At 38.6% G+C, this 17,724-nt stretch overlaps 1 protein-coding gene across 5 annotated transcripts in view; it reads left to right on the top strand.

The window, feature by feature from the left end:
• ATP8B4 (ATPase phospholipid transporting 8B4 (putative)) overlaps nt 1-17,724 on the top strand; it is a 258,608-nt gene that overhangs the window by 177,297 nt on the left and 63,587 nt on the right. For 4 of the 5 annotated variants that reach the window (XM_049706046.1, XM_049706044.1, XM_033408447.2 and 1 more), the window contains 4 exons: nt 3,205-3,393; nt 12,773-12,888; nt 16,220-16,384; nt 17,367-17,478. In XM_049706046.1, coding sequence (XP_049562003.1) covers nt 3,205-3,393; nt 12,773-12,888; nt 16,220-16,384; nt 17,367-17,478 — 582 coding nt within the window. The remainder of the gene's footprint in view (nt 1-3,204; nt 3,394-12,772; nt 12,889-16,219; nt 16,385-17,366; nt 17,479-17,724) is intronic. The other variant, XM_049706047.1, reaches the window with a different exon arrangement.

Below are 17,724 nucleotides of genomic sequence, written 5' to 3' on the forward strand. Positions count from 1 at the left end.
TTACTTTTTCAGATCTAGTGCTAGGAGTCTGTGCCAGAACCCTAATGTGAGACAAAGTTATACTTAAGGTCTGGGCTGGAAGAAAATATCAGAGTCATGGAGTTCCTTTCTCTCATTAATTTATTTCTCTTATCCCTGTGGAATTCTAAAGCTACTTCTGGCTGTTTTCAGCTTTGGTCTCCAGCCCCAGCATTCAAATTTTAAAAGTTTCCTTAGGTGGATTGTGTACTTTGTGTAGAAGAACATTTTCAAGGTTTCATCCTGGGGCAAATGTCACTGCAGCCTGCTGTTCGGAGTAAGCTGGCAGGAGGAGGAGCCCAAATGGTCTGGGAGAGCTGAATGAATTCTTCAAATAATTTTATTCATGGTGCTTCCAAGACCACTTCTGCTTTTCTCATTTGTTGACTCTGATTTGGAGACTCTTTGGGGGTTGCTCTGACCTCTGTATTAATTTTCTTTTTCAAATGCTTTGAGCTGTGTTTTTCTCCTTTCTTATTTCTTCATTTATCAAATCTACTTTTTATCTTTCAGACATTTCTCAGATTTCTAGTTTACTGACAATATTCATTCTTCTTCTTTTTTTTAAACATCTTTATTGGAGTATAGTTGCTTTACAGCGGTGTGTTAGTTTCTGCTTTATAACAAAGTGAATCAGCTATACATATACGTATATATATCCCCATATCCCCTCCCTCTTGCATCTCCCTCGCACCCTCCCTATCCCACAGCTCTAGGTGGTCACAGAGCACTGAGCTGATCTCCCTGTGCTATGTGGCTGCTTCCCACTAGCCATCTATTTTACATTTGGTAGTATATATAAGTCCATGCCACTCTCTCACTTTGTCCCAGCTTACCCTTTCCCCTCCCTGTGTCCTCAAGTCCATTCTCTACGTCTGCGTCTTTATTCCTGTCCTGCTCCTAGGTTCTTCAGAGCCATTTTTTTTTTTAGATTCCATATATATGTGTGTTAGCATATGGTATTTGTTTTTCTCTTTCTCACTTACTTCACTCTGTATGACAGACTCTAGGTCCATCCACCTCACTACAAATAACTCAATTTCGTTTCTCTTTATGGCTGAGTAATATTCCATTGTATATATGTGCCACATCTTCTTTATCCATTCCTCTGTTGATGGACATTTAGATTGCTTCCATGTCCTGGCTGTTGTAAATAGAGCTGCAATGAACATTGTGGTACATGACTCTTAAAGGGGGCACTGATTTTTCAGTTTACCTTTATACTGAGAGAGTATCCTTTCTGGGGGCTCAGTTTTAAGAGATGGTCTCCCATTAGACTTCTTTCCCTGGCCTGTGTCTTTTCTAACCAAAGGCTTAAGAGACTGGAAACCAATGAGCAAGTCCTCTTGGTTTAGAAAATGCTCTTCATTTATTCCTTTTTTTTTTTTTTTTTCAGTCTTTGACCTGAACAATGACTGCTTTCTAGCCAGTCCTCGGTGCATTCAAAAATATTTAAATATTTTGTCTTTACGGAATATGTAGCTCTTTGCAACAGGGGAGGTTGATCCTGGCACCTACTCCACAGTGTTGCCAGAAATGGGAGTTATCATATCATTTCACGGGTAGATCAAGAAATTGCTTTAACTTTTTCTCTTTTTGGAATTTCGAAAATTAATTTATGCCTATTGTAGCAAGTGAAACCGTACAATACAAAGATTTATGAAGGCAGAGCTAATAATTTCTTCCTGATTTTAATTCCACCTCTACAGGGGTAACCAATGTTAACATTTGGTGTGCATACTTTCACACTTTCAATTTGCTCATATATATATGAATATATGTAGATGTGTAGGTGGTTTGTTTTTTTAAAAAAGGAATCATATAGATTAATATGCAACTAGTTTTCTGAACAATTTATCTTGGACATTACTATAAATCAGTAAATATGGATCTAGCTCTGCCTACTTTTTCTAATTTATTTTTACATACAAAGGTAGTACAATTTTATATAGAAAGACTTACTTTATTCATGCTGGTTTTAAAGTGTATTTTCATGTTTTTTTCCCCCCATTTCATTCTTTTCCTCTCTTCTCCCCTCTCACCCTCACTCCAACACATACACAATACCAGATACCAATCATTAACATCCTGGTTTGATTCCTTACATTTCAAGGGATTTCTTGTATGCATTCTCATAAAATGGTCATTAGTAGCAGACTGAAGAGGAATTTGGAATGTCTGCTCTGTCACTCTGGCTGTGTGATCTTGCAAAAATCACATAGTATTTTCAGTCATAGTTTTTACCAGTATAAAATGGAAATACAGGCATACCTCATTTTATTACCTTCACATATACTGTGTTCTCCACAAATTGAAGGTTTGTGGCAACCCTGCATCGAGCAAGTCTGTTGGCACCATTTTTCCAACAGCATTTGCTCACTTTGTGTCACTATGTCACATTTTGGTAATTCTTACAATATTTTAAACTTTTTCATTATTATTATATTTGTCATGGTGATCATGGTGATCAGTGATCTTTGATGTTACTATTGCAAAAAGATTATGACTCACTGAAGGCTCAGATGATGCTTAACATTTTCTCACAATAAAGTATTTTTTAATTAAGTATGTACATTCTTATATATAATGCTATTGCACATATAATAGGCTACTGTATAATGTTAACGTAACTTTTATATGCACTGAGGAACCAACAAAATTCGTGTGACTCGCTTTATTGTGATATTTGCTTTATTGCAGTGGTCTGGAACCAAATCTGCAATATCTCCGAGGTATGCCTGTAATAATTTTAATAATCCCTACCTCATTGCCATGAGGATTATGTGCATTAATATATAAAGTGTTTTAGTTTGTGAAGCTTTCATGGCACATTTCTAGTCACTGAAAATACAAAGGTGTGGTCTCTGCCCTAAGAAACTTGCAGCATAGTAGGGAGGCAGGCTCAGGAATGAGCCTTTTCCTGTAAGATGGTGGTATCTTTTCCTGTAAGATGGTGGTAAGGGGTGGTATACATTGTGTCCTGTGGATCCACAGTACAGGCACCTGGTCACCTGGTTGGTGAGTGGAAAAGGTCTGATTTCTAGAGCTGACACTTGGGTTGGGTGTCATAGAATGAGTTGGAATTGGCATTGGTGTTCTACGAATGTTATTATTCTCAGTATTAATACCTTTGTTTCTTTGCCTTTTTTTGTTGTTATTTAATCCACCTGTTTCTTTTCCTTTTAGGAGAGCTGATTTACCAAGTTCAATCACCTGATGAAGGGGCTCTAGTGACTGCTGCAAAGAATTTGGGGTTCATTTTTAAGTCTCGGACCCCAGAGACAATAACAATAGAAGAATTGGGAACACTAGTTACTTATCAATTGCTTGCCTTTTTGGATTTCAACAATTTCAGAAAAAGGATGTCTGTCATAGGTACGGTTGGTGGCTGAGAGTATTTTTTATCTCTTGATAGTACTATGGTTATATGGAAACTTCTCAGGGGTGATTTTACTCTTGGTTATGTGCTGAGAGTTGTGATATTTATTAACCTTTGAACTCCTGTTATCCTCAACTTAGCCTCAACTCAGTAGTGGTGAGTATAACTAACATGTAACAAATGCTTATTGTGTGTCCAGTACTGGTCTAAATGCTATACATGAATGAACTGATTTAATCATCACAACAGCCCTACAAAGTAGGTACTATTATTTTTATGCCCATTTTAAAGATAACAGAACTGAAACAGAGAGGTTGAGTAACTTTCCCAAGGTCACATAGCTTGAGATAGAATAGCTAGGATTTAAACCTAGGAGGTCTGACTATGAAGGAAGGTCATTCCCTACACAGCACTGGCTCAGGATGAGTTCCTGAATTACTTGGCACATGCCAGTGATTGTTGATATTGTTGTTTTGTGAAAATCATCATCAGTCTCATTACTATCCGTTTAGTCTGTTCACTTGCATTGCTGGAGATGATCACCCATTATTGAATTTAGCACCACAATGAATCCATGCTTTCCTAAGTCAGCGCTAACCCTCAGTGCTGCATCAATGTCCCTCTCATTCTTATTTTGCTTTTTCCATCCTTATAACAGGTGTTCTAAATCTTTGCCCTTTCCTCAAGTCCTCAACCTTGCCATGAATCTTCTTTACTCTTGGAGCTAAATTCATCTGCTATTTCTCTAAAAAAAGAGGCCCTCAGAGATGCACACTATCACCTTACCCTTTTCCCCATCTTCCTCCTTCATCCCCAAGCTATAACTTTACTCAGTCTTTTTCCTGATTCAGAGAAAAATTCCTCTTGCTCTTTTTCAATGCTAAAGATTCTACCTGTTCCCATCCCTTTTCCTTCCCTGCTTGCTCCTTATTCTTCGTCACTGGCTCCTTCCTTCAGCCTGCAACTCTGTCATCATCCTGTTTCCTTAAAGATATTGTTCATGTTCTGACCTCCACTGATTTTGGCACCCCGTTTTTCTTCTTTCCATCACAACTTAATTTTTCAAGGTCAGTTTTTGATCCTTACCTTGATTTCTCTTTTCAGCCTATTAGGGTCAGTCCTCTGCTTCCACTGTTCAAAAAGAAATGCCTTCTCAGAAGTTTGCAATAACCTCATAACTGCCCAAAGCAATAGCCCTCCCTCTCTCTTTCTTTCTTTCTCTCTCTCTTTCTTTTCTTTCTCTCTCCCTTTCTTTTCTTTTCTTTTCTTTCTTTTCTTCCTTCCTTCCTTTCTTTCTTTCGTTCTTTCTTCTTTATTTCTTTCTGTCTTTATGTCTCTGCCTCCCTCTCTCTCTCGTTCTTTCTCTCCCTCCCTCTCTCCCTTCCTTTTGCTTGCTTTCTTTCTTTCTTTCTTTCTCTCTCTCTCGCTCTCTCTCTCGTCTCTTTCTTCCTTCCTTCCTTTTTCTTTCTTTCTTTCTCTCTCTCATCTCTCTTTCTTCCTTCCTTCCTTTTTCTTTCTTTCTTTCTTTTTTCTCTCTCTCTCTACCCCTTTCTTCCTTTTTTTCTATCTATCTATCTAACATCTATCTTCTACTATCATCGCTCTTTTTTTTTTTTTTTTTTTTTTTGCGGTACGTGGGCCTCTCACTGCTGTGGCCTCTCCTGTTGCAGAGCACAGGCTCCGGACACGCAGGCTCAGTGGCCATGGCTCATGGGCCCAGCCGCTCCGCAGCGTGTGGGATCTTCCCGGACTGGGGCATGAACCTGTGTCCCCTGCATTGGCAGGCGGACTCTCAACCACTGCGCCACCAGGGAAGCCTTGCACCACCAGGGAAGCCCTATCTTTTTAAACTTGGTGATATTCGGGACTGTTGACCTACTTCTCTTGACACTCCTCTTTTGGCCTCTGGGAGCTCGCTGGCTCCTGGTTCTCCTCTTCTCCTGTGTTTTTGTTCTCAAGCTCCTTTTCAAGCTGACTATTCTTTGTTCTACTCTTCAGTGTTGGTGTCCTTTTCTCTTCTCACTTCCTGTGCTCTCCTTGGATAATCTTGACCACTCACATGGTGGTAGCTATTGCCTATATTCTGTGTCCTTCCCATATTGTTCTTCAGTTTCAATCTCTCTCTGAGGTCCCCACACACTCTTTCAGCCTTCTCCTGGATTCTGCCACTGGGTTGTACTACAGTTACCTCAAATTTTGTATGTCTAATATAGAACTTTCTTTCTCACAACTATTGCTCTTTATGTAGTTCTTATTAAAATTGTTAACTACCTTTTGCTATATGCCCGTGTGAGTGCACTGAACACTTTACAATGAATTATTTTATTAAATTCTTGCGATAGTGTATTACCCCCAATCAGGAGATGAGGCAATTAAGGCTCAAAGATTTGAAGTATCCTGCCCGAGGTTGTCACACAACTTGTTACAAGTCCAGTAAGATGCAGAGGAAATACCTGAACCCAGGTTTTAAATATTTGCACATCTTTCTCCAACATCTAGCCTCTTAATCCCTATTGTAGCTCACTTGCTTTTGATACTTCCTTCTCCTTTGTGCCCCTAGGCTAGTGATTCTGAAACTTCACCTCCCATCAGAACCACCAGGAGGGCTTGTTAAAATGAAAATTGCTGGGCCTAGGCCCTAGAGTTTCTGATTCAGTAGGCCTGGGGTGAGGCCTAAAAGTTTGCATGTCTAACAGGCTCCCAGGTATTGCTGATGCAGATGCTGCTGGGCAGAGAACCAGTCTGGGGACCATTGCCCTGGACTAGGAGATCCTCAAATACTACTCATTATTTTCCCCTGAGATACTCTGCTACTCTCTTCATTCAGGCTTCAGCATCCCTTGCCTTGTCTATAGGATCCTCAGTAGTCATCCTGTTTCTAAGTCTCTCCTCCTCAAGGCAACAGAGTAATCTTTCCAAAAATAGCCTCAAAAACCCGTTTTTATCATAAAAGCCTACTGTCCTTTTCACTTAATTCCCAGTGCCACTGCTTTAGTTAAGCCTCTCATCACTGCTTGCTTACATTATTGCAATATCTTTAAACCTGTTTCCCCTTAAAAGAATCCTCTATGCTGACACCAGGGTATTCTTTTTAAAACATTGGCCTGATTTTGCCATCACCAGATTAAAAAATCTTGCTGGCTTCCTAGAACTTAAAGGATGTCCTTAGCATGACATTCAAGATTGTTTGCAATCTGACCTCAAGGTGCTTTTCTTCCACTTCCTGAAACTATGTGCTCCAGCCTCACTAGACCTCACCATGCCTGGCGTGCATTGTGCACTTTCACACCGTTTGCATGTACGCCTAGACCTCTCCTTTTCTCCTCTCCTCTTCTTGGAAAACTCATACTCATGTAACTTATGAATATCCTGATCATCATATTAAATCAATTTTTACTCTGAAAAACGTGTGTATACGTAATAGCAGGGCTTTTGGTCTCTAACTACTAGAAACTAGCTCTGGGAGATTGCTCTCAGCAGGAACCAAACATCATCTGAGGATGTTTATTTTTAGTTTTTTTTGACAACAGGCTGTAGGCAGTCACTATCAGCGTTACTGATGAGCACACATGCTGCTCTCGGTGTTGGCTTAATGTTGTATCAGCAGGAACTATCTTCTATTTACAGCTTCAGGGGAAGTGTTATTGATGTTGGGTTGGCCCAGAACTAGTTTCTCTTTGCTCTGAGGGTGTTGACGAAACCTAAGATTGCTACACAGGGAAACTTTGAGCTTTTCCCCAGTGTTGGTCACCATTACAGGCTATGGGGAAATCACAGCCTAACCACAAATATCGGATGTTTGCCTTAATGGATCCCATATGAAGAAAGGTAATGTTCCACCACAGAATGCATGGAGGCTTCGGGCTTTATTTCATTTCTGTTTGTTTTTTAATCAGGAGGAATTTGAAAGACAGACTTCATGAGGATAGACAAGTCTCTGTTTGATAACAAGGTGAAAAACAGTGTTAGCCTCATGATTGTCACGGGGCTTGGTTGGGCAACATCCCAACCTGAAGGCTCAGACATTTGTTGCTGCTGCAGCTCTTTCTCCTCCTCCCCCTCTTAGGTCTTCTCCTCCTTCTTCGAGGTTTCCTTTTTTTGACAGTCATTCATTGAATCATGAATGTGTAGTTTAAGTACCAGTGGTACTTTCATTCTGGGGCAACAACCCTGATTTAATCCAGAGGTATCTAAATAAAAATAGATTTCTATAAAGAATTTTGTCAGAAGGTATATAATATACTCTATTGATAAGCATGTAAATCTCAGTATGTAGTTTTGGAAGGATTAATACTACTAATTATGTAAATAAAAATACAGAGATAAAATTCAAAGATAGTTATTAATAGGGGCAAGTGGCAGATAATTATTAAAGAATAGATTACAATAGCTCCTTGTAAAGCCCTTACAAGATCTTTAGATAAAGGTTTCTTAACTCTAAACCTTTTAAGGATTATCAAAGTACAAATCACACTGACATGTGACAGGCATTTCTCTATGTGGATGTATGAACAGCCACCCAACTAAGATATAACAAAGTGGAATTATTCATCACCCTTCAGAGTGTTGCTATTATATATACCCTTACAGCATAAACCTGGAACCATTACTGACTTTTTTCTTTCCTTTGTATCACAAAGGCATATCTGCAGCTTTCAACGAATTTTGCATAATTATAATTCAACTCAATCAAGCAAATATTTATTAAGTACCTACCGTGTTCCAGGAACTTGAAGCTAAAGGAGAATGTGAAATTGAAAAATGTATTTTGTGGTTGCATCCAGGAGAAAATGGTGAAGCAGGATAGGAAATAGGCTAAAAAGGGGCCTGATGATCCCTGTTTATGACATGTTTAAGAGTCCAAACTTGATCTAAGGGCAGAAGAAAGCTATTGCGGGATTCTAAGCCGTAGTGTGAAGATGACTCTGGCTGTATTGCAGAAGAGTTTGGAGGGAACGAGTAAAACCATTTAGGTTAATGTGATAATCTAGGCAAGAGAGAAGGTGTCAGAGAGAAGTTCTTGGCTTCGATTGGATGTATGGGGGGGTGAAGGGGGAGGAGCTTTGAGTGATGGCCAGATAGCTGATTTGGGAGACTAAGTGAATGCTGAAGCTGATTATTATTTTTTTTTAAGACTTTTTTTTTTAATGTGGACTATTTTTAAAGTCTTTATTGAAATTGTTTCAATGTTACTTCTGTTTTATGTTTTAGTTTTTTTTATGGCCATGAGGCATGTGGGATCTTAGCTCCCTGACCAGGGATCAAACTCACACCCCCTGTATTGGAAGGTGGAGTCTTAACCACTGGACCACCAGGGAAGTCCTGAAGCTGGTTATTAGGACTGGAGACATAGGAGGAGTAACTAGTCATTGGTGATAGATAACGTGTCCAGTTTGAGTTTGATGTGCTTGGGCACATCTAAGAGGAGATGTCCAGTTGGTAGTTGGATGTACAGGCAGGGAGCACTGGAAATGGATTTAGGCGGGAGATACACATTTGAGAGCAATCATCCTGTCGATGAAAACTGAAGCCATAAAAAGAATGTGACTGCCCAATGAGAGTGTGATGGATGGGAGGAAAAGTCAGTCCTGGGTAAATCTCTGAAGAACACCAGTATTTAAAAGACAGGCAATGGAAGCAGATTCTATAACTAAAAATGTATGATCTTTGTCCAGGCTCTGCCCACATGTTATCTTGAACATTTAAAACTGCTATGTTATTTTTAATTTATTTTTAAAAGCTAACTTCTGAAATGACTGAGATTTTATGAGCCTAGAGATTTCCTAGCAGAAGTGACTATAAGCCTTGAATGAAAAGGGATATGAAACTTGCTGAGCTGCCAAAGGAAATGTTTAGTGAGTAAAATTAAACAGGATTCCATGAAATTGGGTTTACATAAACTCAAAATTTAAAGGGGCTAATGCTAGGTTAAGAGAAGGCAGCAGATATGGAAAATCTTTATTAAATCAGAAAATTGTAGATCTGGAAAGACCTTAGAAGTTAGGTTGTTTAAACATCTCCTTTTCACAAGTAGAAACTGAGACAAAGAGATGGTGAGGGATTTGCACGAATCAAGATTGGTCTGTGATTTCCCTAGACCAGTGGTTCTCAATGAGTGGTCTGGGGAACCCTAGGAAAACTTGATAGTTTTTCAGAGGCTGCACAAGGACAAAAATGTTTTCATAATAATACTAATATTATTTGTCTTTCAAATTTTTTTCTCATGAATATATTGTGGAGGTTTACAAAAGCCACATGACATGTGATAATACAACAGATTGAATGCAAAAGCAGATATGAGAATCCAACTGTCTTCTATTAAGCTAGACATTAAAGAGATCTGTAAGGGACTTACCTGGTGGTCCAGTGGTTAAGACTCCACACTTCTAAAGCAGGGGGTGTGGGTTCAATCCCTGGTCTGGGAACTAAGATCCCACATGCCATGTGGCATGGCCAAAAAAATAAATAAATAAATAAAGATATCTGTAACCATATGAAACAATGCCCCTCCCCAAACTAAGTGTTTTTGTTTTGGAAAATATAGTTATTTTTCATAGAATTGTTATTTATGTAAATATATAATGGGTTTATTGTTATTATAATAATTACTCTTTTGGTAATATAATTAATGTCTTAAGACTATTGATACAATAAAATTTTTCAGTTTGAATTTCTAATGAGGTAAATATTGATAGATAGAACCTATATGGAGTCCTCATGAAGTTTTAAGAGTGTAAAGGGGTCTGAGACCGAAAAGTTTGAGAACCAATATCCTACCTTGGACTATAAGAAATAAACAGTCATAGAGAAGTCATACTGGCAAATGTGGGATATATACACTTTGCCTTTATAGCTCTGGTAATGGGAGGGAGAAAATATGGGGGAAATTATTAAATTGGATTGTTGTATAAGAAAAGAAAGAGACAGACTTTTCTAGGATTAAATGTTCTGGAAATTATAAAAGTTGACCACGGGTCTTAGAAGAGAAGACAAGCCCTAGACAAATCCCAATAAAAAACATTTTCCAGGGTGCATTACATCTATTCAAGCTAGGAGGAAATTGGATTAGATTAAGTGTTGACTAAGGGTCATTAAAGATTAGAGGAAGTGAGAAAATCATAATTCAAAGAGTCATGTACCACAATATTCATTGCAACTCTATTTGCAATAGCCAGGACATGGAAGCAACCTAAGTGTCCATCGACAAATGAATGGATAAAGAAGATGTGGCACATATATACAATGGAATATTACTCAGCCATAAAAGAACCCAAAATTTAGTTATTTGTAGTGAGGTAGATGGACTTAGAGTCTGTTATATAGAGTGAAGTAAGTCAGAAAGAGAAAAACAAATACCATATGCTAACACATATATATGGAATCTAAAAATAAAAAAATGGTTCTGAAGAACCTAGGGGCAGGACAGGAATAAAGACACAGACGTAGAGAATGAACTATGGACTTGAGGACACTGGGAGTGGGAAGGGTAAGCTGGGAAGAAGTGAGAGAGTGGCATGGACATATATACACTACCAAATGTAAAATAGATAACTAGTAGGAAGCAGCCGCATAGCACAGGGAGATCAGCTCGGTGCTTTGTGACCACCTAGAGGGGTGGGATAGGGAGCGTGGGAGGGAGACGCGAGAGGGAGGGGATATGGGGATATATGTATATGTATAGCTGATTCACTTTGTTATAAAGCAGAAACTAACACACCGTTGTAAAGCAATTATACTCCAGTAAAGATGTTAAAAAAACAAAAGATTAGAGGAAGCAACCTAAGTGTCCCTCAACAAATGAATGGGTAAAGAAGATGTGGTATATATCTTGTGGTATATACAATGGAATACTGCTCAGCCATAAAAAAGAATTAAATTTTGCCATTTGCAACCACATGGATGCACTTAGAAGGTACTATGCTAAGTGAAATAAGTCAGACAGAGAAAAACAAATACTATGTGATATCACTCATATGTGGAATCTTAAAAATACAACAAACTAGTGAATATAACAAAAAAGAAGCAGACTCACAGATATAGAGAATAAACTAGTGGTTACCAGTGGGGAGAGGGAAGGGGGGAGGGGAAATTTAAGGGTAGGGATTAAGAGACACAAACTATTATGTATAAAATAAGCTACAAGCATATATTGTACAGCACAGGGAATATAGCCAATATTGTATAATAACTATAAATGGAGTATATCCTTTAAAAATTGTGAATCACTGTTTTGTACACCTGTAACACATAATGTTGTATGTCAACTATACTTCAATTAAAGAAAAGATTAGAGGGAAAAGTAATTTATTGTACTATGGTATTTATATTCTTTTAAATCAAGCTCTAAACTTTGTATCCTCTTAAACTAATAGTAGTCAATATTTATGTTCATCTGTTTTGAGGCATTCTATTTTTAGAGAAAAGGTATAATTGAGTGGGAAGCATGTAATAGTCTTTGACTCAGTGAAGCTTGTGAGGGTCAGTGTTCAGACCATGAAGTTGTGACACAGGCAGTTGTCCTAGATTGTATCAGCCCTTCAGGAATAGTAGGGGAGAAATACATTACTATGTCATTCATTCATTCAATAAATAATTAGGTGTCTGGTGTCTGCCAAGCTGTAAGACCAAGCCTGCAAAGGTAGGCTTAAGGAAAGATTAGCTTAAAGAAAGATTTGTCTGACAGCAACATGTGCAACAGCCAGGGGTGGGCACAAGGATTGGAGATGAGGGATTGGAGCCTAGTCAAGGCTGTCATTCCCAAACCTGGGGGGCAGGTTAAAAACACAGCCCTACTAATACAGACTTCCTGTGGGAGGAAGACAGAAACTTTAATTTTGAAAGCCCCCTGTGAAGTGTGCTTGTAGCCAGGATTGTGACCCAAGAATGAAAGGGCTTTTCCAAGGAGTAAAGGGGGTGAAGAAATATGTCAGCAAGGACTGCGAACTAATGCATAAACCATGGCTTTGAATGGCTAGAGTTCCATATGGAGATCATTTGGCATGACACTGATAGCTGATTCCTACAGTCAGTCTGGAATTTCACATTAGGAGACAGGCAAAAAAAAGCTCTCAGTTCTGCTCAATAAAAAAGGCTTAATTTAAATGTATCAGCCCTTCAGAAATAGTAGTCAAGGAAAATAACAAGGCTGTACACATCAGAATGAAAACACTTTTTCCTGTAGATAGAATATTTCTAAGTTAATAAAACAGGAGTAAAGCCAAGTGACTTGGGTAATGACCTTTTAACCAAAGGCACTGAATACTTTACTAGTGGCTAAAACATGCCCATTTCCAACTTGCCTGGCTAGAGCCCAGGGACAGTCAAGTTTTGATGGATTTCACCGAATATAATCTACTTTCCCAACTTTTCTTTCAGTTCGAAACCCAGAAGGACAGATAAAGCTTTATTCCAAAGGAGCAGACACTATTCTGTTTGAAAGACTTCATCCATCCAACGAAGACCTCCTGACCTTGACGTCAGACCATCTCAGTGTAAGTGCCTCTGTCATAAGGTTAGCACGGTGGCCCTTTGGCTGCTTCCTATGGTTAGGTCTTATTTTTAAAATATCAGTTAAATGATCTGACTTCTGAAATAGAAAGCATGTGAAGAACGGTTCCACAGGAAACTGTGCCAGTGAATGTTTAGAAGCTGGCACGTGGACTTACCCCCTACCCTGCTGAGAGTCTGGTGGGTCTCACCGCAGGTGGATTAACACACAGCAGCTGAGAAGTAGCCACTGAGTGTGGGCTCCTGAACTCCGGCCAGAAGACTCAAGACCCCAAGGGTAACCTGCTCTAACTTCCCTACAGCTGGGGACTGTTTCACTGGGTGACTGGACTGGTTTAGGGAAGAGGAACAGGAGGGTTGCTTTCCCTTGGGTTCTGATGTGTCTGGTACTAATGGAATCTCTTATGGTTACCTCCAGGGGATAGTTCAGGGTCGTGTTTATATGGTGAGGGGGAAATAATCTCTGTAGCCAACTTTCTCCTCTAAGGGTTCTTTTATTCAGGTCATAAATCATGATGAGTCACTAGTGTTCCCTAGGTTGAAGTTACCAAATGCATATATCCTAAGACTATGCATAGTTTCTTTCCAAAAGCTTTGTAAAGGGAGCAGGGATGGTCTTTGGCACACCTTTTTTTTTTTTGCAAAAGAGTAAGGGTCTATGAATTAATATGAACATTATTTGATTTAAATCTGAGATTCAAGGCTCTCTCTATCTGTTTGAGGTTCTGTTTAACCCAATATGAAATGTAAGGGCAATTGCTCAAAACTCTTATTTCCTCCTTGGTTTCTCTCCTTTAAAAAACTATTGAGGAGTGGGATGGGGAGGGTGGGAGGGAGATGCAAGAGGGAGGGGATGTGGGGATATATGCATACGTATAGCTGATTCACTTTGTTATACAGCAGAAACTAACACAACTTTGTAAAGCAATTATACTCCAATAAAGATGTTAAAAAAAGATTAAAAATTTTTTTAAACTTCCAAAAAAAGAAAGAAAACAACTATTGAGGATTCATTTTCTTTGCCAAGCCGTATATTTAATATAAAGCATTCCCTGAATCTTTAAACAAACAAACAAACAAATAAAAAAACTCTGGCTGACTTTAAGTTTAAAGAATGATGGTCTGGTAATATTGGTTACAAACATAGCTATTGTTTTTGTCTTTCCAATAGAGCATTCTTGATTTTCTTTTAATCTTTTCCAGAAGGCTAGCATGGTCTTTTAATTTTTTTTTTTTTTATGGAAACAACATTGGAATCATAAGTATTTGATTTTGCCATTGCTCAAACACCAAGGCCCTGGATTTTCATGCTAAAGTATGGGAAGCCAAATTTGATCTTTTTATATTTCTATGCAAAAGATTTATTTTCCAGGTAGTATCAATTTGACTTGCTTTCGCTTCATTCACTTTATTCATTTTGACTTCTAAATTCTGCGGTTTTAAATTTATATTTAATTATTGATTTTTGAATTGTTTAATGATAGGAAACGACCTTGTTCAAGTGTTCATTTAGAATTCAACTTGTGTTTCGTGCACTAATTAAATAACTTAAATCATCTGTCCCCTTTTGTAGTGTCATCTTAGAGTTGATTCACTGCTGTGCAGAACAAAGAGAAAGGCACTGTAATGCCCAGTGGGGTTGCAAGGGAGATGCAAGAGGGAGGAGATATGGGGATATATGTATACATATAGCTGATTCACTTTGTTATACAGCAGAAACTAACACACCATTGTAAAGCAATTATACTCCAATAAAGATGTGAAAAAAAAAAAGTTAAAGTCAAAGAAGTGTTTGTGCAAATTAAGAGGACAAAAGATCCTTATAAAAGGCAGTAACTAGATTTTCAGATCAGTAGGGGACCCAGTGGTGGTCTTGGAGGAGGGCTTGTACAATGTGATTGCAATATCCAAAGTGCTACCAACTGACTACGAGATAAATTTGGATAATTTTTCTCATGGTCTCTCTGGGCTAAACCACATCACCGCAGTATGCACTGACTTTTCTTTCCATTTACCTAATTAGGGTGTGTCATGGTTTAATATATGCTTGATTGCAAACCTGTGTCTGTCTCATAAGCCAGAACACAACAGAGAAGACATGCTCTGTGGCAGTGCCCAAAGGAGCAGAAATGGTTATGAAAACGCTTTCAGTGTGGAAGCCCATAAAATGACCACCAGAGGCCTAGGCAAAGTGGGAGGTTTTTAGCATTTCCCCAAGCATTCAACATATGTTTCTAGCTATTGCAGCTGTGTGAAACACTTAGCAACTACCAGCCTCCTATTTTTATTTATTTATTTTCATGTTAGAAGCATAAAGCACTAGAGGTATAATTTAAGATTGTTGGCTTCCTGAGACACTAAATGAAGAGTATCATCCTCTGATAAATTTGACCTATTATTAAATACTAACTCCATAGAAAATAGTTTCTAGAAAAATAATGATTTTTTAAAAAACTAACTGGACTTGACTGTCTCTTTAAACTTTCAAACAGTTTTATTATTAAAATTAGGCCTTAATATAGCAAAAAAAGATTTACAGAAGTTCTAGGCTGAAAAGTAAAAGTCAGCCTCCATTTCTAGTACTACTTCCCAGAAGCGAGCATTTATATTAAACTTTTCTGCCTTTCTCTCTCACTTTTCCCCTAGAGTTATTATTATAACTTTAATTTATATCCTTAAATTTCTATCACCTGACATCTATTTATTCATCTATTATTGAATAAATGTATTTTATTATGGAAAATTTCAAACATAAACTCAAGTAGGACAGAGTTAATTTTAGATGTGGCTGTATTATTAGGAGGAAGGTGACAAGATTTTGGTGAGATGTCATGCTGCAGCCCCTTGAGAGAGCCTCCTACCTTTGATTTGAGAGCTATGGCTCCTCTGAGGGTTCTTTCTTCTCCCCTAAAAGCCAAGGGCCATAGGCCTTGAAACAGGCTGGGTCCCTCACATTGCCAGCAGTGCTTCCTTCAGGCAGGGGATAGGTTAGAAACGAATATGTTGCTTCAAATTGTTATCTCAAGTCATGGGCACCATTGATCACCTCTCAACTAGGACCCTTCAGAGGGCATTTCAGCAGTCTTAAGGGGGAATGCTAGGTCCCTTGAATGTTTCAACCAAAAAAAACACAAAATAAAACTATCATCTCCCCTTTCCAAGGGGATTAGAAAGTTGGAGGTCAGGATGAGTAAGTAGTGCTCTTGAGATAAAATGAATTTGAGTGCAAAACTTCTTACCTATTATTGTCATTGTTGTTTTATTGCTACGATTATTGTTTTGGGATGGTTCCTAAGTCTCCGTCTGCCCTGGCAGGAATTTGCAGGAGAAGGCCTTCGAACCTTGGCCATCGCATACAGAGATCTGGATGACAAGTACTTCAAAGAGTGGCACAAGATGCTTGAAGATGCAAACGCTGCCGTAGATGAGAGGGATGAACGGATAGCAGGGCTGTATGAAGAAATCGAAAGGGATTTGATGGTATGAGTTTAGAAGCATGATGGTTTGTGTTTACAGAAGGGATAATATGTGTTTAGAGATCTCGCATGGGAATAATCCATTGGCTAAATCATCTTGCACACAGCAGATGTTACTCTTTCAAACAATGAATCATGCTTTATATGTTGACTTTGAGCTTGCCACATGTGGCCAGAGGATTATTTCTATTAACAGTAGCTTGTGCAATTGGAAGTCCCCCAAGAGTAGAAGGTAGTAGACTCCCTATTCTTTGTCAGCCTCTGGTATGTCATGTTTTGTTTGATGTTATGTGTGTTTTTTTTTTTCGTCCATGCTTTATAACCCACCTTTTTAGAGCAGGGAAACTTGCCATGAAGAGTGGGGCTGTAGCTGTAAACCGTCCTAGACCCATGAGATTCTGATGATATCTGTACTGTCCAGAGTGTGATATATTCTAGAAACCACTCTTCCCTGAGGCCCTAGTGGCCAGAATGCTTAGCTATTGTGAGGCAATATTAGGGAGCACACCTTGCTCATCTTTGGATGAAATGTTGCACAAGAACCTTCACTTTTTAGTTTATGGCATCTGATGGTTTGTTAATTTAAGAGAATGGCTCTAGTTTTTTTGTGATCCTGACTCTGAGATGAGGGCTCTCCTTTGTACCCTTCCATGTTAATATAACTGGGGGATTCTTAAGTCCTTAGAAGTCCGTATTATCATATTATCCTAATATGTTATCTGAGCGTATCAGATCCCTCATGTAAATTCTAACTCCCAGGATCTCTGCACTAATTGGAATGCCCATCAGTTGCCTTGATTAGGGAACCTCCTTCTAGGGTCCTTCCCAGCCCACCTCTGTACATAATAGGATGCTTGTTATATCAGTGCATCATACGCTCCATCTTCAATTCATGTCCCTTGACGTCTAAACTCTGTGATTGAAAGCTGTGGATGTTATGGGTATTTTTTGCATGCATTAACGTGAGATATTCTTTTTTAATGAAGCTACTAGGTGCAACTGCTGTAGAAGATAAGTTACAAGAGGGTGTTATTGAAACGGTTACAAGCTTATCACTAGCCAATATTAAGATCTGGGTCCTAACAGGAGACAAACAAGGTAATTTGAAAATAGATGATGATGTTTTGACAAGGGGGCAATAATTTCTGTGGTAAAATTTTAATTAACCAGAAAGCTTAATTAAGGAGACATTTGCCTGGTCCTCCACATAGGAAAGGAAATACATTGAAATACAAAAAGGAAAGCTCATATATTGCAAGAATTTACTATCAAACTAACAAAATACCTTCTATAGTATACCCTGCGGCCAGTTGAGTTTCAGCTCAATTGCCTCTTAAAAATAAT

This window comes from Orcinus orca, chromosome 2 (assembly GCF_937001465.1).
Source record: "Orcinus orca chromosome 2, mOrcOrc1.1, whole genome shotgun sequence".
NCBI lineage: Eukaryota > Metazoa > Chordata > Mammalia > Artiodactyla > Delphinidae > Orcinus > Orcinus orca.